Raw genomic sequence first — 27917 nt, 5'->3', positions numbered from 1 at the left:
TGAGGATGCCTGGGTCTCTGTGGTTTCCCTCCATTGAGCCCTCGCTGAGTGCCAAGTCTTGCCTTTGGGGTGTTTTGTGTTTTGGGTCTTCAGGCCACTCCCACCTGGTGAGTGCCATGTGTCCCATTATATAGATGGAGAAAAGGAGGCTCAGAGGGGCAAAGCGGCTTGCCCAGACAACCTGTGATATCGAATGCCAAAGCCTTTGCTGCTCGCATGTACACCAGGCCGCTCCTCCTGGGCACACCCCCGGGCTCCTGGAGATGCCACTTAAAAGTCCCGATGTCAGTGCTTCTTGTGTCCTCCCAGTGGCCAGGCTGTGTGGAGCCCTGAGGGGACGACGGGGATAAGGAGACCCAGGTCCCAGCTTGACAAGAGTCCAGAGCACACGTGTTTTCCTGAACCCAAGGCAGAGGCTGCTGCCTGTGGGTGGGTGAGGGGAGGAGTCAGGAGAGTGGGGACGGGAATGTGGAAGCCTGTGTCCTTGAAGGGGGTCTGGGAAATCTTCTGGAATAAGTGGCATTTATGGTTCTGTAAATATCCAGGGTTCAAGTGGTACAGATGAGGGAGGGTCTTCCAGGTGGGAGGAACCCTAAGAAAATGGAGTGGCTTGTGCAGCAGCTGAGGGAGGGAAGCCGCAGGTGGGCAGACTCGAGTGGGGATCTTGCTGCCCCAGGCGTCCTGGACCGATGCTCCTGGTGCGCTTCCTCCTTCTGCGTGTGGTATGACCAAGCCCCGGACTCGCTCGACACAGAGTAGGTTTTCCTCAAAGACCTCTCGGTTTCTCCGGTCCGCTGAGCTGACCCCCTCCTCAGCCCACATGCAAAACCAGCACCAGCCTGGCCCACCTGCCCTGCCCCTTCCAGTACCCGCACCTCTGGCCAGGTGGGTAACAGGCTTTTGCTGCCTAACGCATCAATACGCCTGCCCTGGGACTCCCCAGGCCCTTGCCTCACCCCCAGCCCTGCCATGATCTCAGCCTGTGGCTGGAGCCAGCCGCCAGGAGGCTGAAGCCGCTGGGAGCTTTGGAGGTTGCAGTGTGTAAACTCTTACTACCCGTTCACTCTTAATTGCCTCCCCTTCTTATTTGTCTTCCTTTAACGGCCTGTCAACCAAAATCTCCCGCCTTTCCCTCAGTGCCAGCGGCTCAATTAGGTGCACATCTGTGGAGGCTGGAAGTGAAATGCCCAACTACCAGTGCCTACTCGCCGCCCCAGCCTGGATACAGGGGCCTGGTGGCCTGGGCACTCTTTGGGGGCAGTGCTGCCATCTTGGTGTCAAAGAACAGGGAAGCTGCCTGATGTTTCCTGCCCTGCCACTGCAAAGTTTGCCTTGGAAGGGTACGTGCCTAACCCCAAATGGCACCAGGAGGTGTGACACCCTTGGCGCTGGCTCCCTGGGGCCATGAGCATGGGTACTTGTCCCGCACACAGATGGGGGAGGATGTCGTGAGGCAGCCCCGCCCTGGCCATTGGGGAGACAGAGATGCTAAGGAGAGGCTGCAGCTGGAGGACCTGAGAAGGGGTTGGTTAGCCCAGGCTTGTTGGCTCTTCTGTGCAGACCCCCCCAGTTCTGTCCAGCCTGGGGGGACTGCCCTGCCCAGAGGTGAGGGCCGGAGCATCAGGCACAACCAGGCATCTGGCTCAGTGAGGCCCTGCTTGTCCATCAGAGAGCCGTTCTGGCCTGGCCTCCCAGAGTCCAGCAGGTACCTCCTGCTCACCGGGCCCCAGGCCTGTCAGGGTTTGGGGGCCCAGGGCAACGCCTTCCTTTGATAATGTTTTAGGAAGGCCTCATAGTTTGGGGCCTGTGGACAAACCTCTGTCTGGCCCCTGAAGACTCACTCAGGTCAGGTGAGGAGGAAGATCCAAAGCTGTTCCCTCGTTGAGCCCTGGCTGGTGGGAACAGCCTGGTCAGGAAAGGGAGCAAGTAAAGATTGTCCTGAGACCTGGTTCCAGCCCTTGACCTCTGCCCTTCCCAGTCCAGGGGCCACCACTCTTCCCAACCGCAAGTCCTGTTCAGGCTGCTTGTGAGTGGCTGACAGGTGACTCACTCGGATATTGTGAAGTGCGAACTCTTGCCTGGGTGCTCACTGTTCCTCACTCTTCGGGGTAAGCACAGAGTCAGTGGGTGGTCAGTGCTGGGACTTGGGACTTGGGACTTGTGCTGGGACTGACCTGGGACTTGTCGCAGGCCATGCTGGCAGGAGGGTTCTCCCACCCTGTCTGCACCAGGGGCAGAGCAGGGCCCCAGGGCGCCTTTGGGGAACCTCAGGGGTGCTCTTTTCCCCGCCCTTGAGCGCTTTGGTTTACCACACAGTTCACTCCCATTCTCACTTCATCCTGGAAGTGGGGATGGGCACCCACACAAGCAGGCACAAGGGAGGAAACCGAAGCTCTGAGAGTCTCACAAGCTGACGAGTAAGAAAGAATCGACACCAGCCCTCCAGCCTTCTCCATGCAGCAGGGAAGAACCAGGGGCCTCCAGGGCAGAAATGATTGTTTTGTGCAGGGGTGAGCTTCCCGGCCAGCACTGGGGGAGTCTAAACAGAGGCTGAGCACGTCTAGGGGCTGGGGCTCGGCCCGCCTGCACTCAGTGCCTGCTTAGCCCAGGGAATTGAAATAAGTGTCTGCAGAGGGTTGCATCCTGCCATTTCCAGCCCCTCACAGCTGCGCAACGGGACCGGGCTCTCACTCAGGGAGCAAGGGGACTCTGTCAGGGGCCGAGGACCCAGTTTCCCCTAGAAGCCTTGTGAAGACAGCTGCAGCCACGGGGTTGGGCTCAGCACTGCTGCCCTCTTCTCTGGTCTCTGCTGAAGCCAGCCATGTCACCATTAAACCTGTGACTCCAGGCCTTAAGGTTGTTGAAGGTCGAGTCGCCAGAAGGGTCTCGAATGGGCCTGCCGGGTCGCGGGGCCGGGAACTCTTCCAGCGGGGGCGGCGGAGAGGAGAGCGGAATCTGAGGCGGGCAGGCGGGGGCACACACCGGGCGCTCGGGCCGCGGCTGGGGCGCAAGACGCGCGCGCCTGGGCTTCGCTCGGCCGCGCGGGCCAGCAGGGCAGGCTCCAGGCTGCGCGAGGACGAGGGACGCTCAGGCACCGGCGGGCGCGTGGCCGCGGCGGGGGCGCGCGGGGGCGGGACGGCCGAGGAGGGCGGGGTGGGAGCCGGGAGGGCGGCGCCGGCGGGTTGGCGGCGGCGGCCGCTATTTGAGCGCCAGTCCCGGGCCGAGCGCTCAGAGCGCTAAGAGCCAGCGCGTCGGAGAGATCCCGGAGCGCAGCCGGCAGCCCGCAGCCCGCAGAGGTGCTGCGGCCGGTGCAGTCCCGAGGCCCGCGCGAGAAGGCGGAGGAAGAGAGGCCGGACTGTCGCCCGCCGCCCGCGCCCCCAGCCCGCCGCCGCCTCCCTCTCCCCGCGGCGCCGCGTCTTGAATGGAAACATGGCGGTGCCGGCTCGGACCTGCGGCTCCTCCCGGCCCGGCCCGGCGCGGACCGCGCTACCCTGGCCCCGCCGCGGCCCCCGGCCCGGCCCTGGCGCGTCCGGGCCCCCGCGGCCGCTGTTGCTGCTCTTGCAGCCGCTGCTGCTGCTACCGCTGCTCGCCGCCCCCGGCGCCTCAGCCTACAGCTTCCCCCAGCAGCACACGTAAGTGGCCTCTGCCGGCGGCCGGACCCCGACCGAGCCCTGCGCTCCCCCCACCGGCCTGTGCCCGTCCGTCCCTGAGCCCCGCACCGGGGCGGGAACGCTGGGTCCCTCTGCCCACTGCGCCCGGGGGTGGCGGCCCCAAGCCCAGAGGGCAGGCAGCGGCGGTCCTGGTGCTTCTGACTGCGTCGCTAAACTTCCCCGCGGTGCCCTGTCCCCCTCCACCCCCACCCCAATCCAGCCGGACGAAGCAGAGCAAGATCTCCAAGACTCGGGAAGAGGTGGGGAGGAGATGAGCTTGCCAGCCGATTCCCTGGCTGTCCTGGTGAAAGGGGAACCTGGGCTTGGGCGAGGGGGCGGCTGGCGACCCCTGCCCTGTGGAGCTGGAGCCGCGCCTCTGCCCCACGCTTTCTCCCGGGTGGGAACCTGGCTCTTTCGAGCCAGCAGTGGGGAGGGGGCACTCCCCCACAACTGTCTCCGTTGGCCTTTTCCTTTGAGGAGGAGGGCCAGAGGCAGAGGACACGAGCACCTGATTGTGGCCAGTGCCACCGAGGGGCTCAGTGTCCCCTGCTCTTGGCCGCTCCGTTGCATCTGGGGGAAGGGTACCCTGGTAAGTCCAATTGAGAGGTGAAGGCGCGGGGATGGGGGCGGAAGGTAAATGGCAGGGAGGCCCCCTGCTGCCCCTGCTGCCCCCGCTGCTGCTGCTGCTGCCAGCAGGGAAATAGCATCTGGCGGGCCTGCCAGCTTCTGCCGGTTTTCGTGGTCCCTCTGAGCTTTTCTCTCTCCCTCCCCAAGAGCCGGCAAACTCAGGCTTCCTCAGGGTGAGCTCGGCCAGATGTGTCTGGGGCTGGGAGTGGGCATTCAGTGCGTGTGGCCTCTAGGACAGTAGCTATTTCTGTGGGCACCGTGCCCCGGCCGATGCCAGTGCCCAGACAGCCCTTGCCCTTGTTGGCTGTGGGTCATGGCAACCACCCTGCTGCCCCGGTTATCTGCCTCTCGGCTCCCTAGGGGAGCCACCTGTCCCTGGTCTCCTGCACCAGTGGCCAGGCTGAGGATTTGGGAAATGAGTAGCTTGGCTGTCAGTGGCCAAGGGGAAGGGTCTGGCCTCCTGGAAGGGGAGAGGCTGGCCACGTGTCATTAGGCCAGTCCCACCCAAGAATAAGGGCTCCTGGTTCTGCCTCAAAACCTGCTGGATGAGGGACAAACTCAGGAAAGGCACTGCTCCGCGTCTCCCTTCGTCTTGTCATCTCTCTCCTTGCACAGCCTGGCTATGCTCAGGCGGGTGATCAGCTGGCAAATTACAGGTGCCGCACGGACGTGTCCTCTGTCAGCCGTCTGGGTTTGTGTGTGTGGGGGGCGTGTAGAGAAGAGAAAATCATACGGAAGTTTAGGGCTTGTAGGTGCCTTTTTGTATTTCATTTGCTGTGATGAAAATGGACTTAAGCCACAATGTTTAAAAAGAGCAAAAGAATTATTTTTTGTTGTTCTTTTTTCCTCAAAGCCAAGCCACGGTTTTTTTCCCTGGTGGTCTCATAGTCCCTCCAGGGAAGGTTCACAGGTCTCTTTTCACCTCTTCCTGCCTCGCTCCCGCTTCTTCCAGCCTGCAGGGGCTCAGGTGGCTGCCTCACCTGCACCGGTCTCCCTGGGAAGGACAGTCTGAGACCCTGACCAGAGTGGACACCTGTCCCTCTGTCCCCAGTGAGAAGGTGGCGAGGCAGGCGGGAGGCAGTGGGTGTGACTTCCAGCTGGACGCTCTTCTCCCGGAGAGGGAGTTGGAGCTAATTTGAGGGTTCGGGACACATCTCGGAAGCCGCAATTAGAGAGTGGGGGGGTGGGGGGGCGGGAGCTTCGCAGCTCTGAGGGTCCAGGGGGCGGTGACTAATCATGTGACGACACACAAGGTTTACTGTGACAGCCAGCGCCCTTCAGCTGCCCTGGTCCTGCAGATGTGATGCCCATTGGTGCTTGGAGGGAGGGAGGGGGGTTTAGGGGGGCCTCCCTGTCCGCCCACCCCCACTCACTCTGGCTAGTTGGAGTTGGGGCTTTTGTTGGGCTGACCTGAAGGCTGAGGCTGCTGGGGGTGGGGAGGTGGCCTCCCTGAACTCTCCAGGGTCAGTGTACCCGAGCTAGGATGAGATTTGACACGGATGGCTGCTGAGGTGGGAAGGGGACCCTCATCCTCATGGCTCTGGGGTGAGAAGCCCACAGGGATGAGGGCGCCAGCCGGGAAAGTCACGTCCTCATTAGTGTCTGGAGGCACGCGGGGCCCAGCTTTTTGAGCCGCTGGGCTTTAAGCAAGTGTGAGCTCAGGGTTTGGTGGCCGTTTTCTCTGTCATCGCCCTGACAGCGTGGCTCTGTGCCCGCCAGGCGAAGCGGACCGAGGCTGCCGCTGAGAGCCAGGGCAGAGGGGCCAGAGCTAGAGGGAGGGCAGGGCTTTGGTTTTGAGGGGGCTCTGTGACGCCCCCTGGACCCGGACCAGTGTTTAAAAGAAGGAGGTGGCCGCAAGTGTGCAAGCGCATGTGCGCGTGTGTACCTGCACTGGTGTGCCCAGTGGGGGGGTGAATGAGGTGGAGTCAGAGCGCACACGCCCGGTCCACCTGCTTCCTCCTGTTGCCAGCTCTGCTCACCCCAGCCTGGTGGCAGGTGGCGTGAGAGGCGTGAAGGGCCACTGCTGGCCGAGGCGCGGCCCTCCCTGCTCTGCCTCTCCTGTGCGTCTGCCTCCCCCCCGGTCCCGTCCAACTCCTTCTCCCGGCTCCCTCCCGCCAGGCTCTCGCCTTTTTTCCACCCCCCCTGCACTTTTGTGCCCCTCCCTTTCGTCTCTCTGGGCTCACCCTGCCCTGCCCTCCTCCTTTGTCACCCCTGTTGGACCTCTGTCTCCTGCTCTCCTGCACCCCTGCGTCTCTCTGGCCCCTTCTCCCCAGGGTCCGGCTGAGCTGCCCGCTGGCTGGCCCAGCGACGGTGCAGGCCGGCACCTCCCTTCCTCTGGGTGTGCGTGGTGAGCAGGTGGGGGGCGGGGGAGCCTGAGCAGCCTGGACGCCCGAGCAGATTCCCGACAGCTGGGGTATGTGCTCCTTTTCTGGAGTGCCTCGACCGGGCATGCGTCAGTCTAGCTACGGTTAATGGTGGGTGACGTGTGTCTGTCTGGGCCTCTGAGCCACGTCTTCGCCTCCCTGTGACTCTCCCCATTAGAGGGAGGCGACATCACACATCGGGGTTCCTGTCTCCCCAACAACCTGCCGCAGCTTTTGCAGGAGGAGGAGGAGGGGGTGAGGCTGGTCGGCCTGCTGCCACCGCTGACGTGCAGAGCCACCAGGTGCTCACGTCCCCCTGGGGGGTTCCGGATTTGGGCTGCTGTCCCCCCTGTGCCCCATCTTTATGGGTCACCTCCTGCTGGCCAAGATGGGTCAGGCTGACCCCTGAGAAGGGAGGGGGCCCATCATAAGATGAGTCCCCTCCTGGTCTGTGGGTGAGTCTCACTCTGGATTCTGTCACACTGGTGCCAGCAAGGAGGGACTGAGTCACCAGTGGAGGGAGCGCTTCTGTGCTCCGAGCCTCCCCCTCCCCTCTGCCCGTGCACAGGGGCGCAGCCAGACCTTGGCAGCCTGGATGTGAGTGGGTGCCCCTGGGCATGCCGGGTGTCCAGTGTAGACCCTGTGGGCTCACCCTTTGGTCTTCAGAGCCGACCCTCTCCACCGGGGTGACCTTGCCTCAGTTTCCCCAACTGAGAGACGAGAACCTGTTGCAGACCGTGGCGGTGAGAATTAACGGGAGAGGTGTGGCATCTGGGGGCCAGGCGGGTGCCGGGGGTGAGCACCATGGCAACGACTGTGACATTAGCGTCAGGCCCTGATGCCGTAGCCCGGTGGGCCCCCCTCACCGGTCCTTTGCGTGCCTTAGGGTCCTGCCACTAGCGCAGGCCATACCCACCCACATGGGACATCAGCTCCTTGAGGACATGCCAGCCACGTCCCTCACTCTCTGAAGCCCAGTCTGACTGTGGCAGGGGAGGCCACTAGGCCCATGGTGGCCTCCCCTCACTGAGCCCAGGCCAGGCCTCTCTCCCACCCCCCACCAGACCTCGGGACTTGTAGTCACGCTCACCCCCAAGTGGGGAGACTGAGACTCAGGAAGGGGGGGACCTGCCCAAAACCCCACAACTACCGGAGCAGCTCCGGGTAAGGACTGCTCTGTCACTCAGCTGCCCTGCCAGGGGGCTGGACACACCTGTGCAGTGTGCCCAGGAAGTTGGCAGTGGAGTCTCCAACCTTAGTCTTTGGAAGAAAATGAAGAGGCCTAAGGTGTGTGAGGCCCACCCAGGCCTCCCGGCTGTGACCCTGCGGGCTCTGTACCTGACCTCCGAGGGGCCTTCCTCCGCCCACGGCTGCCCTGCTGCCCTGGTCCTCACAGCCGCTGGGCCCACCTCCGCCCGCTCCTGTGTACACTGTTGACCATGGAGCCCCAGCCCAGGTTTCCCTCCTCCGAAGCCTTGAGTCATGGGCCAGGCCTGCCTGGAGGGGCAGCAGCAAGGACTCTGTCTCTAGCTGCCAAGGTACCATCACCCCTCTAGGCAGATTCTGGAGAGAAAAGGTCATAGGGTAGCGGTGGGAGCTGTTTGTGGAAACCAGAGGCTGGCTCCTGGAGTCCCTTGGTGTATTTGTCAGGCCCAAGGGGACTTAAGAGGACTCAGTCCTTCTAGACTGTGGGGCAGCTGGCCTTGTGGGGGTCGAAGCAGGCAGGCATGTGTCATGAGCCCTGTTGGGCAGAGCCGTATTGTCTCTGGGGGGAGGGGTGGCCTCTTTCTCCTTTCCTTTCCAGCACCCCACCCCCCACCTCCCTGCTGCTGCCCTCCCAGGCCTCCAGATTTGAGATCTGCTTCTAGAACTGGTGACCTGTGTCTTCAGGTGGCAGGCTCAGGCGCTCCGGGGGCCAGGGTGCTCTGAAGGCAAGCAGCGGGGGCTTCCCCCGGCTGGTTGGGCACCTCCAGCCAACTGAGCATCTCTTCACGTCAGCCTGAGTTTTCTTCTTCCTGGTGCCTACTCTCTAAACAAGAAGCTACAGAATCAATACTCCTATTCCCAGACGGGGAGTAGGTGTGGTTTTGCCTTTTTCCCTTTTCCTTCTTCTCTCGTCCTGTGTAACTCGGAGATTATCTCAAGCTGCCTATGGCTGAGAGAGGGGCCCTGGCAGTACAGGTACAGACTGAGACGCCCCGGGGGGACTTGCAGGGTCCCTGCAGGGATCTAAGAAAGTCAAGGTCAAGGATGCTGTTGTGCAGGCTCATGAAGTCTGAGCCTCAACACTCTGCCCTGCCTTTCCCCCACGGGGCTATTGGTTTAGTGTCCCGGGCCCTGGTCCTGTTCATGGACCACCTGGGCCCCCTCCAACCTCACCTGGGCCTCCTCCTTCAGGGGCTGGACCACTTGGCCGCTGGCCACTGTTGGTGCTGGTGATTGAGCCTGTGGGGACAGGGCCTCCCAGAGAAGGAGACACAGTCTAGTTGGGATTAGGTGGGGGATCCAGGAATCTTCACATGGGGGACCTGAGGGTTCCCCCCAGGGGTTGGCATGGTCCTGGGGAGCTCTGCCAAAGGCATTCTCAGCCCAGTCCTCTCAGCTGGCTAGCTAGCATGGTGGTGACCTTGGACAAGGCCCCTCCTTCCCCAGGCCTCAGCTTCCTCTCTTCCAGGGCCCTAGCTGTGGGGTGAGGCCTACCCCCCACCCAGAGGGGCCTCATGTTCATCGGTGTGAGGGGCCTGCACCTTCCGTATTGGCCTCTGGCTGCTCTTTGGGTGTGTGGAAGCTGCCACCTAGACTGACCCACTTTGAGCTCTGAGCAGCCTAATTATGTAGCAGAGAGGGAGGGGCCCAGAGCGTCTTTCCTGCTGATGGTTAACCATCTCCCCCCACCTTGGAAGTGAGTCCTTGAAGGAAGAAGAAAAGGGTAAGGGGGAGGGGAAGAGGTCCCCCTCTGCCTCTCTTCCCTACCCTGCGGACACCCTGGGTGCTCCGCTCCCACCTTGATGCCTTCCTTTCCCGCTGCTAAATCTTTCCGCAGGAGGCTGGGCTGCTGTGTGACCTTGAGGTCTTCCTCAGCCCGTTGGGGTCTTGGGGCCTCTCCTCTAAAACAGAAGCCCCTTGATGGTCCTGCCTTGTAGGATAGAGCTGTGACAGTTCATGAGCTGTGACAGGTCACGAGCGGTGGGCCTGACCCCAGAGTGCGCATGTTGAGCCTGTTGGGCACCGACTGGGTGGAGGCGTGCTCTCCGTCCAGCCGGGCTTGCACCCCGAGTGCCGGCCACCTGCCCTGCTTGGCCCTCGCCTGGGCCTGTGTACACCTGTAAGCTCGTGTGTGGAAGTGTCTGTGTGTGTCTGCTCTTATATTTTTTGCTTGCATGTGTTGGGTGTGTTCTTGTACGTGCACACATGTGCAAGTGTCCATTTGTATATGAAGACATGCTTGTGTGCCCATGTGTGTGTGCATGAAAGTGTGTGTGCCAGTGTGTGCGTGCTTGCATGTTGTTTGCATGCACGTGTGTGTACGTGCATGCTCAGGTGTATACCCAGGTGCAGGTGTGCATATGAATGCAGGTGCATCGTTCGAGCTTGTGCACGTGTGCATAGCTGTACCTGTGGACATGTGCACACCTTGTCTCTGCACCCAGCACGCACTCCCAGGGCCCACCTTCTGCACCCACCTTCGAGGCTAACGCCAGGGTTTGGCCGGGCAAATGCTGACAGTGAGAAATCCAGCTGCCTGGCTGTCAGGACCATTGCTTTGCAAACTTTTATGTTAGGAACAGCCTGAGTGAAAGGCTGAGCTGGAAAGTTTGATCATCTCCCAACTGGCTCGATGACAGTCTGCAAAGGAAACGCACAGAGGCTGCGTCCTTGTAATTCACAGTTTTGCACAGTGGAGAGAATTTAGATGCACTGGGGGACTTGGGACTCTGAGAAGCTCGGTGAGCTCTTTGGGGAGCCGAGCGTCTTTTCGAGCCACCCTTCCCTTGTGGAGAACCTGGGAGGTGAGATGGGGGTTAGGCTCCGGTGGTGGAAGCCCTTGCTGGGTGACCTTGGCTGGAGGTGTTCCCTCTTGGAGTTGGGTGCCTGTCATTTGCACACAGAAGGAAGGGGCACTGGAATCCCTTTGAGCATCTGCCATGGGTTTGGGGTTCTCAGCCGTGGGGGACATCAGTGAAGGCACTTCCTTTCAAGGGTGATTTTTTTCTCCAGTGGTTCTGCATAAACAAGGCCGTGCTGGGTGCTGGGCCTTGGGGCTGTGGCGTGCGCCCTGAACTGACAGGTCCTGGTGTCTCAGGGGTGGTGAGTCTGCTGTCCTGGCATTCTGAGGGCCCGTGCGTTGGCAATGCTGGGATAGGCCAGAGACCTCGGTATTTTGGGAGGGGGCTTCTGCAAAGGGCAGAAGGGGCTGGGAAGGGCTTGGTTGCCTATAGGACCAGTGAGCGTTCCTGTGGGGGGAGGGAGCCTGGATGGGACCATCTTCCTGGACACTATGGGCCTTGCATGGTTTCCTGACTTGGGAGGGACAGATCCCAGCCATGAAAACCTGAGGCCCCAGATGTCACTGTTGTGCAGACAGGGTAACTGAAGGTCTGTGGTGGCAGAAAGGAGCCTTCAGGCCCATTTGTGCTTGCTGCACACACCTTGCGGGCAAGGCCCAGTCCCCCGTGCCCAACACAGGCTGCTGGGACCTGATTCCCTGCGTGGCAGCCCTTGCACTATGATGGAGATCTGGTTCTCATTCCTGGGTTGGGATGGGGGCGAATTCGAAGCCTCCTTGCAAACCCCCCAGAGCCAGGAGTCTGTGCAGCGTGAGGCTGGCTCCCGCTGTCTGTCTGGGGCAGCCCCCCCGCCTGTGCCGGTTCAGGGTCAGTGAGGCTTTGGGTATAGTCTTGGAAAGGACAGCTGCGTGGCCAGGTGGGCGCGATGGGCCAGTGTGTCCCTGAGGTGATAGAGACCCCAGCTCCGCTGTGTGTTTCCAGCCTGACGTGGCATTTTAGTCTTAATCACTTTCCTCCGAAGCCACATCCTCCTGCCGACGCCACTTGAAATGCTGCGTTTGAAGCCTTAAAGGTCAGGCCTGGGGCTGCCACCGTTCCAGCCAACAAACAACAAGCAACCCACCTCAGCCCTGCCCCCAACTACATTTATTAGAAAAGGGAAATGAGCTGGCAGAACAGACCCCAGTGCTGAGGGCTCTCATGAATAGGCTATCTCCTCTTCTCACCAGCCAAGGCCAGCAGTGAGGGGTATGTGGGGAGAACCTCGGAGTTCTCCCTTCCCTCCCCAGCCCCGTGGCCGTGCTGCAGTGTCCCCCCATTGATGGGGAGCTGTGACCTTGCACCCCACAAGCCTGCTGTGGGCAGAGCCCTGCTTCTCAGTCTAGTATGAGAGGCCCTGTATGGGCCACTAGCCCTGTAATTACCACGCTCCAGCCAGGCTGACCACCTGCAGGTCCTGGTAGGAGCTCTGGCCTCTGCACCTCTTGGCCTTTGCTCACTGTGTCCCTGTCCCAGCTGGCCTGCTCAGCCTGAGCACTGAGGCAAGGAGCCTTTGGGATGGAGGCCTCCCCTGGCCCCCTGCCCCTTGCGGGCCCCTCCTGCAGCCCTGTGCCTTCTCTCCCTGCTCTGTCCGGTTTGCAGGGGCTTTCCAGGAGTAGGCATTGAGCTGACTACTGCCCCTCAAAAGCTGAGTCTGAGGAGTGTATTTGGCTGTAAGGAAAAGTGACCACCTCTGTGTACACCTTGGTAATCATGGGTGATGACTTTTTTTCATCATGGTTAGGCTTTTTATCCTCTGACAGGGAGCCCAGAGGTGGGTGAGTGTATGCTGTCATCGAGGACCAGGTCCTCCTCACCTGCACTCTGCCTGGCTGGCTTCACTTTTAGTGTGGCTGTCTGTCCTTGGCTGACTTCCCTCACGGTGACAAAATGGCTGCCACAGCTCCAGGCATCACATGCACCAGGCATTGGGAGTAAAAGAGGAGCCGTTTCCTCTCGATTCCTCTTTAGAGGAATCTCATGCAGCCTCTAGCCAACTCTCCGTCATACCTCATTGGCTAGCACTGGGTCACGTGTTGGTCCTCTCTAAACCAATCACTGAAGGTGTACTGTGATTGGCTCAGGCTAATTAGGATTTACCCTTGAGCTAAGGATGGGGTCACCTTGGGGCTGGAGGTGAGAGAGATTCTTGCAGACTTTGTTCACAAGAAGGGGAGGAGTGACAGAGATTGGGGAGTAAGTATCTGTTGCAGACAATAAACCTGAACATGGGGGTGGGGGCTGAGGCAGAAGGTGGGAAGGGAAGGGGGAGAGAGTATCCAGGCTGGAGGAAAAATCTGTAAAGGACGTAGTTATTTTTAAGCACATCATCAGTCAGGGAGCTGGACCCCGGGTGGTGTGTTTCACATACCCCATCCAGTGAGACGAGTCCGTGGTTATTCCTGTTTCACAGACAGGAAACATCGAGGCGGCAGGGCTGGGTGATGCTGAAATCACATGGAAGGTGAGCAGGGGAGGCAGGATTCGCACCCCAGCACTGGGATGGAAGCAGGCAGCCGCTGCCTCACAGTGCTCTCCTGCAGCCCCCTGAACACAGACCCTCGGGTGTCCCCGCCCTTCCACACTTTTCCACCACACCTGTCCCTCTATAAGGGCTGCCTTTCACCAGGCAGAGGTCCCCGGAGGGTGGTTTTGTGGGGGGTTGTGTGCTTTCTCACAGACCCACAGCACCTCTGGGCTCACCGGAAGGTGTGGGTGACTGAGGGGCCTGTCCTACTGCTGGGGAGCAGGGCAACTGACTTGACCTTAATGGGCCACCGCTGAGGAAGTGGTCGTGGATGTGGCCAATGGAGGGCCGGAACTTGGCTGGGTGCTGCCTGCCAGCCGTCATTCTCATCTTGGTCAGCGGCAGCTGCAGAGGGGGGGTGGACTGGTGCCTACTCGCTGCAGAGAGTGCTGGTGTCATTGGTTGGCTCTCCTGATGGGTATGACAAGATGCACACTCCAGTGAGGCTGTGTTCTCTCGGCCCGGCCCTTGGCCTCTGCTGTTGCCTTCCGGGGTCATTCCTGCTCCTGTGCCGGCTCCAGGAGTCTGCCAGCCAGGGGTTCCTGAGTCAGGGTGCCCCTCTGGCCACTGTTTTCACCTGTCACCTGAGGGGAGGGGGCTTTCCTGAACTGGGTATCACTGGCACAGCCATGGGCCCACCAGACCAGAACAGGCTCCCTCTGACCTGGCTCTCCCTCTGAGGCCTTCTCCCAGTCACCTGCCTGGAGAGGAGCTGGTGGTACTGCCACGGCCTGTGCACACAGAGTGGGGGAGCAGGGAAGGCTAGAGCCGCTCCCCATTCCCCCACGTCTCCATCCCTCACCCTCCGTCCCCCATACAACCTCTCCTCACCCAGCTGTGCCTAGAGCTACCCAAGGCAGCACCAAGGAAGCAAGTTCAAGCATCGAAACCAGACCCTGGCTAGTGCAGCCCCCAGACCCCTTAGGGGCTCAGGCTTCAGGGTCTGGCCCCCTCCACCCTTTCTCTGCCGATCCTCCTACCCCATCCTAACCTTGGCCCGTGTCCAGCCCCCTGGGGCAGCCTGGATGCCCCACCAGCCCTCCCCTTAGGCTCAGTGTCCCCATCACATCAGGGACCTGCGGAGTAATGGCTCCTCTGCAGCGGTGCTCCCCTGCCACCCCATCTGTGCAGCTGTCATCTCTGTCCTCCCTGGAAGCCGGTGCTATGGAGACTGCAGTCGAGGGGGCTGCTTCTGGTGGGCAGGGGCGGGCCCAGGAGGGGGTGCTGCCCTCGGGACTGAATGCCAGCTCCTTCCATTGGGCTATAATGGTGTGCTGAGCATGGATTAAGCTACGGAGGGGCGGTGGGGGGCAAAGGGCCCCGAGAGCCCCAAGCAGGACTTGCCTGGGTCCAGCTCACCCCTGCCTGCCCCTTAGTGCTCAGCTGGGAGTCACTGTTGCCTGAAGCCTCCCCCGACTTCCTCAGCTGCCTGCAAGCCCACCCCCACCACACACAGTTTGCATCTGCAATAGACCTTGCCGGGAAGCTGTGTGCCTATGGGGGGCGGGGCAGCGGCCGCCTGGCATTGGCTGGGCTCTGGGCAAGCACACATCAGGTGCTCCTAAGTGTTTGCTGAGCCGAGGGTCTGTGGGCCAAGCTCTCGTGTCTTTGAAGCTGAGCAGCTTTCACATGGCCCGGGACAGCGTCCCATCTGGGCCTGGCTTTGCTGGTGCCACAGGGCTGAGGCTACCCCCCCAAGTCTTCCCTTGGTTCCTGCAAAGAGCTGCCCCAGCCCAGGTGAAGGCCGGGTCCAGGTGCCCAAAGTGCTGTGTTATTTACTTGGGTGAAGGCAGGGCCTAGGCTTCCGCATTTCTCCAGAGCCACCCAGGCAAGCCAGGGCAGAGAACCATGGTCATAGGGGGTGAGAAGGTGAATGCAGGACTCCCTTCCTGCTTAGCAAGGGGCGCTGGGGCCCCCAGGAAAGCTTGCTGGTTCTGGGAGTCTCCTGTGCATGTGACCAGTGGCCCGTCTGTGGCCTGTCCCAGCGAGCACCAGGCCTCGCCAACTTGCCGCCCTTCTCCTTCCCAGCTGCCCTTCTGAATTGGTGTCTGCCTCACCCACACTGTTGACCACTCCTCGGCCTGCCCCTGGTTCAGGCAGAATCCGCCTCCTGACCTCCTCTTACCCCTTACCTGCCACACCTCACTGAGCTGTGTGCTGGGCCTGGCCTGCTCAGGGAGCTCACAGTCGGGGGGTCATCAGTGAGGGAGAAAGGAGAGTAAGGCTGAGCAAGTAATACTCACGTGTGGCCAGTGCTCCAGGCAGCATCCGAGGGGATGGGGTGGGGTGGGGGCGGGGCTTTCTATTGGGCCCTCCCAGTCCCTGCCACTCCGGGGTCGTAGGCCTCCAATCAGGGCTGTGGAGGCTCTGGGCAGTGCACTCAGAGCCACCTTCCATGAGGGTAAGCCACTGGCGGGGGACAAGGACGAGGGGTGAGGGAGGCTGGGGGAGAAGCTCACCCAGGTTGATCCAGCCCCGGTTCCAGAATCTCCTATCCTTCTCCTCTTGACATGCTCCCCAAGTCCGCTGCACCCTGGGGGGCTGCCCACAGCCCATTCCTGGGACTTTGCCGGCCTGAGGCCCTGCAGCCCCAAGTTCCCAGGCACAGAGTGGCTGGGGAGGGGGAGGGGGACAATCCCAGAGGCCGTTGAGCTGGGTGACTCACGTGGTTCTGGAGCCAGCGCCCAGGAAATATATCTCACAGGTGGTGTTCAGACTGGTGGCGAATGGCAGCCGTTCCTTTAAAATGGGGAAGGGCGGGCAGTGCACCCGGCAGGCTCAGAGCCTTGGGCTCTGTTGGCCTCACTGTGTCCTGCTGCTTCCTGCTAGAAAGTGGGCTCCAGGGGACAGCGATTGAGGACGGGAGGAGCTGGGGGTCATTGAGAGAATCCTGTCGGTGACCTCGTTGGAGTCATTTTGTGCCTCATTTTCCGACTCTTTAAAATGGGATCATATTCCCTGTGTTGTGCACTCATGAGGACGGAGCGTCCGGTTGTTCAGCCAACATTTTCTGAGCGCCTACTGTGCTCCTGCTGCTCCCTGAGCCCTTGGTTACTATCCTGCTCCTGCTCTCTGATCCCCCTGCCCCCGAGAGGTGCCCACCTCCCTCCACCAGTGTGTGGACATGCCCACTCGAGCTCGGAAATCTGCAGTTCTCGGGGTGGGGGGGCAGTCTGCTTTGATGCCTGTGGTTGGTCTACGTGGTTCGTGGGGCATCGCTCTGGGCAGAGCTCCCTGCTGGGCCTCAAATGTGCTGTGTCCTGGGGCCCTCCAGCTCCGCAGGGCCACCTTCACCGGGGTCAGGCCCCTCCCTCATCGGGCCTCCCACCCCGCAAGGCTCACTGGGTGATCAGATCAGATGTCTCTTCTGCTTGAATCCTGAGCTCCCGAGGGCAGGCCGGCATCTGCATGCTCACCACTGTGCCTTTTCCCAGTGCCCAGCCTGGAGCCTGGCTCATAACCACATAAATGAATGAATGAATGAATAATGAATGAATGAGGAATGAGCTAGCAGGGAATTTGCAAAAGGTTGGGAACACCTGCAGAGAATTTTGTCAATGGTAAGCCCTGCTGGGTCTGCCTAACAGGGAGGATGTGCAGGGGGGAGATGGGGACATATGAATGACAGAATCTGACCAGGGTGGTTGGTGACAAGTGCACAGGGCTTATCTTGCCACCTCCAGTCAGGCTGCAGCTGCTGGAGCTCCCGGGTCCTCCTTGGCTCACCTGGTGACCTTCCCAGGTGCCCTTACCGTACAGTGCAGCTCCCGAGACCTGGCTTGGGCACGATCCCCCGTCACAGCGCCTGGCTGGGGCTGTGTCCGTATGTCCACCTCCTGAATGCCAAGCAGGAACCTCAGTTTCCCTGCTTATTATGTGGGCCTGGGCAGGGGTTAAATTCTCATTTGTCCCAAATGCCTATGATCTGTGCCAGTGACTACTAGAGCAGGTGGCCCCGGGCCTGGGGGGCAGGCAGTGGAACCTGGGCAGAGTGGCTGGCAGACCTCCCGTGCCCCTGGCCTGGATCCTTTGCTTTGCTCTGTCGAGGCCTCTGCTAGGTCATGAACTCTTGCTTGTTGCTCACAGTGACAGATAGGGCCACAGCCCAGGGTGGGCCACTCCTTCCCTGCACTTTCTTCTGTCTTCCTGGAAGAAGTGGCTGCTCCGGCACCTGGCCCTTCTGGGAGAGCCATGAATTATGCACGGAAGCCACGGGCCTGGGCAGGCCCATCATAAATGAGCTTCAATAATTCATACGAGAGGAGCCAGGCAAAGCGAGGACCTACTGCACTTCTGCAGGCTTCCCTGCTGCAGTCCACCTGCCTGCTCCCGTGGCCGCCGCACGCAGATGGGGCAGGGCGTGGGGGTGGGGCGGGTATCCCGCACTCTGGGAACGGTGGCCCCTTAGCACAGAGCCTGTACTTCCAGGCTGGGGGGCAGGGGCCTCCGCCCGCAGGGCTCCCAGCTCAGGGAGAGAAGGCCTAAGGGATTGCTAGCTAAAACAGCCACCGGGAGGGCGTGCGGAGGTCAGCCGCTCTCTGGGGAGGGGCGCAGATTGAAATGGGGGGGACTTCATCAAGCAGGAGATATGTGGGTGCAGAGACCTGAAGGAGGTGAGAGAGGGACCCTCTGAGGAGTGACTGATCCAGGCAGAGGAAACAGTGTGTTCCGGCCACGGGGTGTGGTGTGAAGGCCAGTGAGCTGATGACCACGCTTGCTCTGGGGAGCTAGGGGTGGGGGGCGAGGGGACAGAGGGCAGATTCAGGCCCAGTGTGAACGGGGAACCAATAGGACTTCCCGATGGATTAGACGTGGGTGAGACAGAAAACAGGTTCCCAGGTCCCCCCAAGGCTTTGGGCCTGAAGTACACTGAGCCCAGGGAAGTGACCAGAGAGTGAGGACCCAGGGCCTCAGTTTGGGGCCCATTTAGTCTGAGTGCCCGTTAGCTCTCCAAGTGACCACTCCAGCATCCCGAGGACAAGTGTGTGTCGTCCTGATGGCGTTCGTGAGCTGTGAGACCTGAGGCACATCAGGCAGTTGCTCTGTGCCCCCTCTTTCCTCTCTGAGGACTGGGAGGACGATCCAGCCACTGTGAAGATGAAGTAAGGCGGAACAGTGACAGCTCCGGCCTGGCAGTGCCGTGCCACCTGGCTCACAGGTGCAGGGCCCACGCAGGAAGGCCTCAGACAGACCCCTTGGGAAATGAGTCCCACAAATGGCCTGTGGAGGCCTTGGGCCACCTTGGCAACTGAGACCTGCTGAGGCCAAATCACAGAGCTGGGCGTGGACCACAGAGCAAGGCCTGGTCCCCAGCGGGGGCTAGGGGAGGTCAGTCCCGGAGTCCTCCCCACCCAGGCAAAGCGCGCCAACCTCTCCCACAGACCAACCCTTTCTACCAGCTCCTCTCGATCCCCACCCCTCGGGGGCCCTGTCCAGCCCCTGTCCTGGCGCTGCAGGGGTGCCCTGTATTTGCACCCCTGTGGAAGCTGGCATGGTCCCCATTCTGGGCTTCTGCTGCTGGAGAGCTCGGACCTGGTACCTGCTGAGGGGCTGCCCAGGGCTGCCTGTGGCTGTGGGTGTGAGAGCTGCTGCTTTCGCCTTGAAGCCAAGGTGGTCGCAAAAGCCACACAGCTAACTGTGGCAGAAAAAGAAGTGAGGCTCGGGAGGGACTTCCGCGCAGTCCTCACCACTGTGCATCCCTGGCTTGCCTCCTCTGGGCAGTCCTCCCTGACTGCTGGTGCCCATGGGGGCCCAGCAGCCAGCTCTGTGGTGAGAAAGGAGGCTGAGGCCGTACGCTGGGTGAGGCTGGACGCTCCAGCTCTCTCTGGGCTCTGCAGGCTGCCAGCCCTCTCAGCCCTGGGTGAGGTTGCTCCCTGGCTTCTGGTCTTCTCCCATTGGCTCCTCCCTTCCCCCCATCAGGCTACTAGGAGTAAATACTGGGCGGGACCAGCGCCCTGATTAAAGCTGGGTGACTGTTCACTGTTAGTGGAGGTGCAGGAGCACAGGCTTATGGCATCCCAGCAGAGAGCCAACTAGAAGGGAGAGCTTTCACCCCGGAAAAGAAAGGAAAGGAATGGCCCGTAATTAATAACCTCATTAAGGAGCAGTATTTGGGCAGGGTCCCAAGACACACAGTGGAGGCCAGAGGATCTGCACCTATTCGAGCTTCGCCAACACCAGCCTCTCCCCAGCGCTGTGGAGTCCCTGTGTGCATGGGCCAGTGGGCGCGGGTGGGGACAGTGCTCTGGGGGCATGGTGTTGCCCACACTAGGGGTCCTTGTAGTCACAAGTCCTTGAGTCACAAGTCTATTGAATATTGAAGATGAGCCCATTGATTTGAGTCCTGCACCTCAGTTTACCTGCTTGTGAAGTGGTGAGTGACTGGCTAGCCTTATTCCGCCGTGAATCAGAGGCATCAGCCTCTACCTTCTCACCCTGCCTCAGTTTCCCTTCTGTGGTGTACAGTGCAGGGCCAAGGCTGTCAGGGCTCCACACCTCCAGATACTCTGATTCCAGCTGATTCAAGGCCAGTGACCTTGGCTGGACTTGCCCTCTGCCAGCCCTGTTGTCCTTGAGAGGTCGTAATCAAATGGGGGTCGGGATCCCACCTTGGACTTTGAACCTGGACAGGAGCTGATGCCCAAGAGACTTCTGTGCTGGGCAGATAAGCAGGAAGGAGCCCCGCCCTTCCAGAGGGGTCTCCCCGGTGTCATTCTCTCGGGCAGTGCCAGGCGCCCTGGTCTGAGGAAGGAGCCTGGGCTGCAGGAAAGCACTGCCGCCGTCCCGAGGGCTCCGTGCGCTCGCGTCCCACAGCGCACTGGTTTCTGCCTGCCTCCGCTTTGTGTCCCGGGAGGTGGGCAAGTGCTGGGCTCTGCCTCTGTGTCTAGGTGGCAGATGAAGGCTTGGGGGGGGGCGGTGCACCTGGTCCAGGGTCTTGGAAGAGGCAGGGATGAATCTGGGCACTCAGTCTAAGTGAAGAGGGACTTCACTGGAGCAGTCAGGGAGGACTCCCGGGGGAGGAGAGTCCTGGGTACAGCTTTGAGCTTCCTGCCCTTTGCAGCAGGGCTGTGTAGAGCTTAGGGGCAGAGCCGGGGCAGAGTCCCGGCCTCTGCTTCAGCGGGGCCCCCAGCCCTCTCAGGACCCCCGGTGACTCGTCCCTCTACACCCTCTCGCTACCTCCTGCCCTGACTCTGCTTCTTTCCTCTTTAGAAGACTGCAAAGGCACCAAGGTGGGAGGTGGCCGGGCAGCTGAAATAAAATCAGAGTAATTAAAGAGCAGTTGATTGTAACTCGTTGCCTCCCCCAGAGCTGGGAGGATAATCGGCTGGCCTGCCACAGGGGAAGCAGGGGACCCGTGGCCTCCCACCATTGCCAGGTGCGGTTTGCAGTGCCCTCGGCAGCCCAGCCGGCGGCCTCCGCTGCGCCTGCTCCCCATACCCCACCCCCGCCTCGGCCCAGTGCTGTCCTGCCATCCACCCCTCCCACTTCAGCTGCTGTTCCACCCTCAGCTGGAGGAGGGCCTCCCAAGTCCTCAGGGAGCGGGGTTTATCTAGGCAGCCTGCCTGGTAGAGGCAGCCTGCAGCAGGGCTTCGGTGGCAAAATACGCCTCCCTGGGAGGGATGAGAAGGCCTGTTGTGGAGGCCGAGGCCAGGTGGGGGTGTCCCAGGGCCCCCTCCAGGCCTCCACCTCTCCTGGGCCTCCCCTGCCTGCCGCCCTCCCCTCCTGCCCCTCTGCAGGGTCCGGCCGCCCACCCCCACCCGTGTCCTCTGAGGGTGAGCCTGCAGTGTCACCTGTCTCTGGATTTTTGATTTGTTTAATTATAGATGAGTTTTCTGCATAATTTATTCCAAAATCCTGGATTATACTGTACAATTAAATCACATTCTGATCAACAACTTCATGTATAAAATTAACAACTGGCAACAGTTTAATCTGTACTGCTGCATCTGCACGCTGGCTCTCCTGGCCCCCATCCCCCTCTGCCCTTCTCTTCCCTCCCCCCTCCTCCTCTCCAGTCTTCTCCCACCCCCACCCCTCCCCCTGGCCCTGCCCCACTCCCCTCTAGGGTGGAGAAGGGCCTGTGTACTGGGCTTCAGAGCCCGAAGCCCCCAGCTGAGTGCTCTGCGGTTTGACCTCCTGGCCCTCCCTCTGGCTGGGGGGGGTTCTGTCCCCAGGTCCTCAGCCCCAGACCCCCATCCCACACCTTACCTGAGGTTGACACCAACTCCTTCCTCACATCTTGGTTCTGACCTTGCCCTGCAGAATAAGGCCTGGTGCCCTGAAAACCAGCACAGTGTCAGCTTCTTCCTGAGGGACTGCCCTCCGCCTGCCTGTCCAGGTCCTGGGTCACAGGCACCTTCGTCTGGGATGCCCCTGGGCCCTCTGTTGAAGGGAGCCACTAAGGACTCCTCCTCCCAACCCCTGCCCTATGCACCTGCTCCCCCCACAGGCAGGTACTCATGGGAGATTCCCTGAGTGCTGGGGGTGGGCGGATTGGGGAGCTTCTACCCCTCAGGGGACTGCCCAATAATAATATTGCCCATCTAGGTCGCTGTGTGGATTTAGCTGTTATTGGGCTACTCGTTAGTACCCCTCTTCACAACCAGGAAAGCCGAGGATCCAGTGGGGCGGCACTCTCCAAGGTCGTGCAGCTGGCAGAGGCGGCTTTCCTAGAGGCTCCTGGTCCTGGGAGGCTGGGGCAGTGGGGCCGGAGGACAGGTCCGGCTTCTCTGTCCCGTGTGGCCCTGCACCCAGCCTTGCCTCTGGCCTTCATTTTATTAGTGAAATAGGGGTGCAGTGCCTCCACCTACCTAGGGTCAGGCACATCAGAGGACCTGGCGGTGCTTGGCTCTGTACCCAGCTTCCGTGCCCACAGCAGCCATCGTGCCGGCTGCAGCCCCGGCTGCACGTGCCTCTTCCCAGACACTGTCTCCTCGCCGTCTTGCTAATTTGGCACTCGGAGGCACTTGGAGATGAGCAATGTCATCTCCGTGAAGAGAATGGAAAGTCACAGGGATGTGGAGGCCAGCAGGTGGGTCTGCTCGTCGGGAGGGCAGCCCGTGGGCCACACTATCTGACCAGGGTGGCATTGGTAGAGCCAGGCACTTGGGCCCAGGCTGATGGAAGCACAGGTGGGATTTGGTCCCTTTGCCTTTGAGCCAGTGGGGCCGTGGGTCCTTCCAGAGCCCCAGCGCCCTTCCGCTGGGGTGTGGGCAGTGTGCCTGCCGGGTCAGCATCAGTGTGGCGGGCAGTGTCTCCAACTGTGGGCAGGACGCTGCAGGTGCACAGTTGACTCCTGGCCTCCTCCGTCCCCCGTGTCACCCCTTGGAGCCAATGCTGAGACGCCAGCCAAACCCAGAACCCACAGTCTCACCTCTACAAAGATGAGATGGGGGGGCTCTGGTGTTCGAGGCGCCCTTATTGCCCTCCTGACTGGGTTCGGTGCAGGTGAATAGTCAGATGGACGTGCCGGGCATGGAGGTCACGGCTGGTGCAGCGGGGCCTCGGGTCTCCCTCTCAGGCTGGAGCCACCCCTCGACCCCAGCGGGGGGGGGGGGGTCGTGGGTGGGCCGGTCCCTGCAGCCCAAAGCAGAGTGTAGAGCTGCTCAGCCTTTGGGTGGGAGTGGGGAGACTGTGGGTGTGTGAATGCGGGGAGGGGGGTGCAGGAGGGAGAGACGGATGGAGGGAGGCAGAGGGCATGTTTTGGGGAAGAACTGGACTTTATCCTTGAGACCTGGCTCTTTAAAAAACACTTTTTAGAGTTAAAAGAACCTTTTTTGATGAAATGATGGCGATTATAATAACAATAATGTGTTGTCTGAGCAAAATAAAAACCTGGCCTCCACACCTGTTCTCTTCAATGTTCTGCTACTTCCCCGTGAAGTCCCAGACCCCAAGACCTAAAGACACACTGGGAAAGCTCCTGCCGCCACCCGGACTGAGTCAGGGCTGCGCCGGTGGCTGTTCGCCGCTCTCTGGGGAAAAGGGAGAGCTGAGATCGGCGGTGTTTGCCAATTTATAAACACTCCCACCACGGGGATCGCCAGCTCCCGAGGGGGTGACACTGGATGCGCAGTTGCGAGAGGGGCGCGCTGGTGCTCTTGCTGGCTCCGGCACACCCCGGCACACCACTTCTGTGTTTATTACCACTTCCTGTGCAGGTGACCTTGGGCGGGTCACCTAACGCCTCTCTGCCTCAGTTTCCTCATCTCTTCTTTATGAGGATTAAAGCAAAACAGCAGGTGACATGCTGGCGCCACACCTTGTCCATACGTATTGGGTGCCCTGGTCCATAATAGTCCCAGGAAGGATTATGATTAGCATTCTGTTCTCTAGACCAGTGAGTGGCTGAGGTCAGGGTCAGGGCCAGCGCAGAGCTAATGGTTCCCTGTGAAGATCGGCTCCTTGACCTCACCGATTCATGTGCTGCCTGCCCAGCTGGACATAGGACTGTGCAGCAGCCCATCTCGACATTAGCCCTGCCCCCAGGCTCTCTCTCGGGAACACAAAACATCCACCTGACACACGGTCCACCCATAGCCAGGGCCAAGTGATCAGTGCCCAGTGTCCAGGAGCCAGTGCCGAGCAGGCTCTCCACTGCCCCAGGCCTTGCCCTCCCACAGCTGGCGGTCGAGGGCCGATTGCCCTCTGTGCCGGGCCTGCAGGCTGGCCTCTGTCCCGGCACAGGTTTAACGTCCCCCACGATGGGGAGCGGAGGTGGGCATCAGGCCGTGGCTCAGCCAGCAACAAGCTGGAGTTAATACCTCTTTTGATGTTGATTTTTTTTTCATCATGGCCCTGACATTCAGCTTGGCAAATTGCAATTAGTGATCCGCCCGCCTCCTGCTCTGAGTTCCCATGCCAACCGCCCCGGGCACACACAGAGGCACAGGCCCCGCCCCCACCTCGGCCTGAGGAGTGATGTGGGGTACAGGCAAGCTCTGCTGACCCATGGAGCTGGAAGGGTCCTGGCACCACGTGGCGCTGGGGGGACGCAGAGAGGTAGCAGGCCCGGGCAGGCGCTGGGGCCAGATGCAGTCTTCCAGATCCCGTGGCCCCGGGGTGGCTCTCCAGAGGCTGGGGGGCTGACACCAGGCCCCTCCCTGGACCCGAGGCGTATTTAACTCTTTGTGGTGACTCCCTGTGAGCCCCTGCTGTGTCTGTGGGATCGGGAAGCTGAGGTGCCTCTTCAGCTGCATCAGGGTGAGGGGGCCCGGTCCCAGCAGAAGCACCTGAGGCAGTGTGACGGTGTCTTTCTGGCCAGCCCCCCGCTCATCTGACCTGGCACTGCCTGGACAAGGGGCATAGGTTTGTGGGTGTGGGCTGAGAACATGGGGCCATATGACTGGCCGTACATCCTGTCCACGCCGAGGACCCCGGGAAGCACCCCAGACCCGCCTGTTCTCGTGTGTCCTTCTCATACCCTCTGAGGTGGCACCCGTGCGAAGGAGACCTGTTCAGGCTTGTGGCTAGGGCGAAGAAACATGGGTTCTGCCAGGTTCCCAAAAAGGGGCAGATGGTTTTAGCCGGACCCGCCGGTGGGTGGCTCGGGTTGGGTGTCCAGCAAGGGGCCTCAGATAAGCTTGTGTTTCCCAGGGTGTGGGAAGGCAACGGCCGTCCGCGTGTGAGATAGATCTCCATGTCCCCTGCTCAGAAGGTGCCCAGAGGGGATGGCGCGGGCCCCGGGTTACACAATGACTCAGTGGTGGCTGCAGCCACTCATGCTCCCTCCCCTTGCCCAGACCTCCACCAGCCTTGGGGACAGGAGGCTCCTAGATCCAGCAGGCACCACCTGGCTCCCTCGAGTCCCCCTCCTCCCCGGTGCCCAGAGTCCCCATGTTCAGAGCAGCGGCAGCAAGGGCCGGCTCTTCCCTGGGAGTGGTCTCCCTGCAGGCCCCTGGAGCTGCCAGACTCGCTCTATGCATTTGAACCTCAGCCCGCTCTCCCCTCAGCTGTCCGCCAGCGCCTGGACCTCCAGGTCTGGACTTCAAAGGAATTGCAGGTGCCCTCTGGATTCTGAAGGGGTGGCTGCTGCTGGGCACCCCTGGGTGCAGGGCTAGGCTGTTTGGCACCAGGCAGGCCCTCCTGACACCTCTCTGCTCTCTGCACACAGGATGCAGCACTGGGCCCGGCGCCTGGAGCAGGAGATCGACGGCGTGATGCGGATCTTTGGGGGCGTTCAGCAGCTCCGGGAGGTAAGCCTGCTGCCACCGGCTTCCCCTTCCCGGACCCTCTTCCACCTGGGAATGGGGGAAGGGCTTCCAAAAGGAGGAGTGAGGACGGTTTGGTGAGCATTCCGGAGGTCACAGTGGCGTGGTAAAACACACACAGTCGGACCCTGGGGGGCAGGTGGGGGCGTGACTTATTCGGGGCTTGATCCCAGGTACCTGTGCAGCAGTGGCACTGAGTCAGCCCTGGTATCAGCCGTTGGGGGCTGTCAGGTGGGTGAGGTCAGTGTTCAAGGCAGCGTCTGGGGCGGGAGGCCAGGCCCTGGAGGGTCCCGCTGAGGCAGCTGTGCACGTGAGCCAGAGAGACTGTCTGCAAGGCGAGTGAGGTGCCCAGGCCACACAACCCTGGGGAGCAGTGCCGCCCGCTCCCGGCCTGAGGCGAGATGAGCTGAAAGCTCGGTGCTGGGCGAGGTGAGGGATCAAGGGGTGGGAGGGGCGACTGATCAGACGGAGCGGCCATATTCATCCTGGGAGATTATGTTAATGTTTGAAATAGTGATGTGGAGAGCAGGCCATTCGTCACCCCTAGAAGGCTGCAAAATGTGTTGCTGGCAATCTCCTGAGCCATCACTTTTTACAGGGAAAACATAGAGGCTCAGCGAGCTGAGTCCTGGGAGGGGCGGGAGGCTGGGGCCAGGGGTTACCACCAGGGATTGACAGGCAACTCCTGCCAGTGGTTGTCCCGGAAACAGCAGAGTGAACGGAGTTACTGTTGGAGAGTCCGGGTCTGGGCTTGGTGATGAGACACTCCCCTGTGTCCCTGTCATCCTCTTGGTCAGGGCCAGGTCAGCAGATGGAACCTCCGGGGGGCAGCTGCCAGGGGGTGTTGTCCTTGGTCCTTGAGCCACGCTTAGTCAGTAGCGGGTGCCCAGGAAATGAGGGCGACTGTGACGTGGGCTGTGGATGTAGGACCTCTGCCCAGGATGGGGCTCATCTCGGTGTTTGACGAGGTGGTAACGTGGCAGGGAGAGGGAGTCTGGTCTGGAGTTCAGGGCCGCCCACATGCTGGGTGTCCCCCCCACCCCAGTGGCCTAGCCTCTGAACCTCCCTCCCCACTGCTGGGCTTGAATTGCAGTAACCCCCTCCCACTCTCTCCCCGTGAACTCTCGATGACTCAGCCGAGCTGGGAGGCTGGCAGCGCACTCCCAGAAGGTGCTGTGGGGAAAGCTGCTGCGGAAGAGAACCGGTTTAGGCTCGGGAACGGCAGCCGGCACCAACTGGGTGAAGTGGGCACCGCCAGATGCGGCATGGGGGGCTACCAAGAAATGGGACTTCCCTTGGGTTGCGTGTCGTGTGCCCTTCCAAGTCTCATATCGGGACAGAAGGTGTGTCCCGTGTAAGGAGTGAACCCTGCTCCTCCGGCTGAGAGTCCTCCATGCTTTGAACCCTCACCCAGAGGACACCCTTAGTTCACAGTCACAGGCAGTGCAGACCCGGGGTGGGGGGCTCTTCCAGTAAGAGAACAACGCACACAGCTCATGCCCCAGGTTCGGTTCCATCTGAGGGAGCTTAAGGTGGATTCCTAGCTCAGCGGACCGGCTGTGTGCTCCTGGGCTCTCTGCCCCTCATCCTTGACCCACGGCATGGCCGGGAGGCCTGGCTGGAGGAGGTGGCGGCGAAGACGGCTATGGACAGACTGACGCAGACACACGCTCCTTTTTCGAAGTCAGATTTGAATACCCTCAGCCTTCAGGTTCGCCCCAGGAGGCGCTCTTCCAGTCCTTTCTGAGAGCAGTTGAGCAATTCCAAACACTTCCCTCAAGGAGCATGTCTTTCCCCCACCCCCACCCACCCAGTGGAGGCCGTGGTCACGCCGCTGGCCGTGGCAGGGCTGAGGCTGGGCCCGGCTTCCGATCCAGGGGGCTCCTCTGCCTGTGGCCCTGCACCCGGGCAGGCGGGAGCCGGGCCAGAGTGGGGGCCACTCAGGGTGTGGCTGTGGCGGCCGGGCAGCTAGCGGAGAAATGCTGACCCAGCGTTCCCGGCTCCTCCTGGCATCTCTGTGCCTGCGGACCGCTGCCAACTCTCCGGTGGCTCTCTGTCCTGCTCCAGTTTTTTCTCACCTGCTTCCTCAGCCTCTTCCTTGCCGCTGACAGCTCTGGGGCTGCTTCTTGGCCCAGAGCCCTCGATGAGGTGGGTGGCTGGGGGGCAGGTGAAGGGTCTTAGAGGGAAAGGATAGCTCTGGGTGAGTGGAAGGGACCCCACCGGTCAGCTCCCACCCCTGCCCGGGCTGAGCCGCCGTGGCCTGTGTCCAGTGCACTGGGGGGGGGCTATGTGCCCAGCCCATGCCTCGCTCTGATGTGGGGCATCGCTGCAGAGCCCCGATCCAGTGGTGGATGCCCCTGAGGTCCCGGCACCCGCTCTCCTGTTGGGGACACGCCCCCTCCCCAGGCAGCCCTGAGCTCATTCTGAGGTGCCTCAAACACCTTGCGGCTGATGTGGTCCTAGAATCCGGTCCACCTTGGCCTTTGTCCCCTAAG

General features: G+C 61.2%; 1 protein-coding gene across 8 annotated transcripts in view; it reads left to right on the top strand.

Moving 5' to 3' along the window:
* Positions 1-3248: 3248 nt before the first annotated feature.
* CACNA2D2 (calcium voltage-gated channel auxiliary subunit alpha2delta 2) overlaps positions 3249-27917 on the top strand; it is a 119938-nt gene continuing 95269 nt past the window's right edge. For all 8 annotated transcript variants that reach the window (XM_053669522.1, XM_037128601.2, XM_037128600.2 and 5 more), the window contains exons 1-2: positions 3249-3632; positions 25326-25407. In XM_053669522.1, the coding sequence (XP_053525497.1) occupies positions 3430-3632; positions 25326-25407 (285 nt within the window). In that variant the 5' untranslated portion in view covers positions 3249-3429. The remainder of the gene's footprint in view (positions 3633-25325; positions 25408-27917) is intronic.

This window comes from Artibeus jamaicensis, unplaced genomic scaffold (assembly GCF_021234435.1).
Source record: "Artibeus jamaicensis isolate MK-2021 breed Jamaican fruit bat unplaced genomic scaffold, CSHL_Jam_final contig_519, whole genome shotgun sequence".
Classification (NCBI taxonomy): domain Eukaryota; kingdom Metazoa; phylum Chordata; class Mammalia; order Chiroptera; family Phyllostomidae; genus Artibeus; species Artibeus jamaicensis.
The sequence above is the reverse complement of the archived record's forward strand: the minus strand, read 5'-3'. Positions and strand labels throughout refer to the sequence as shown.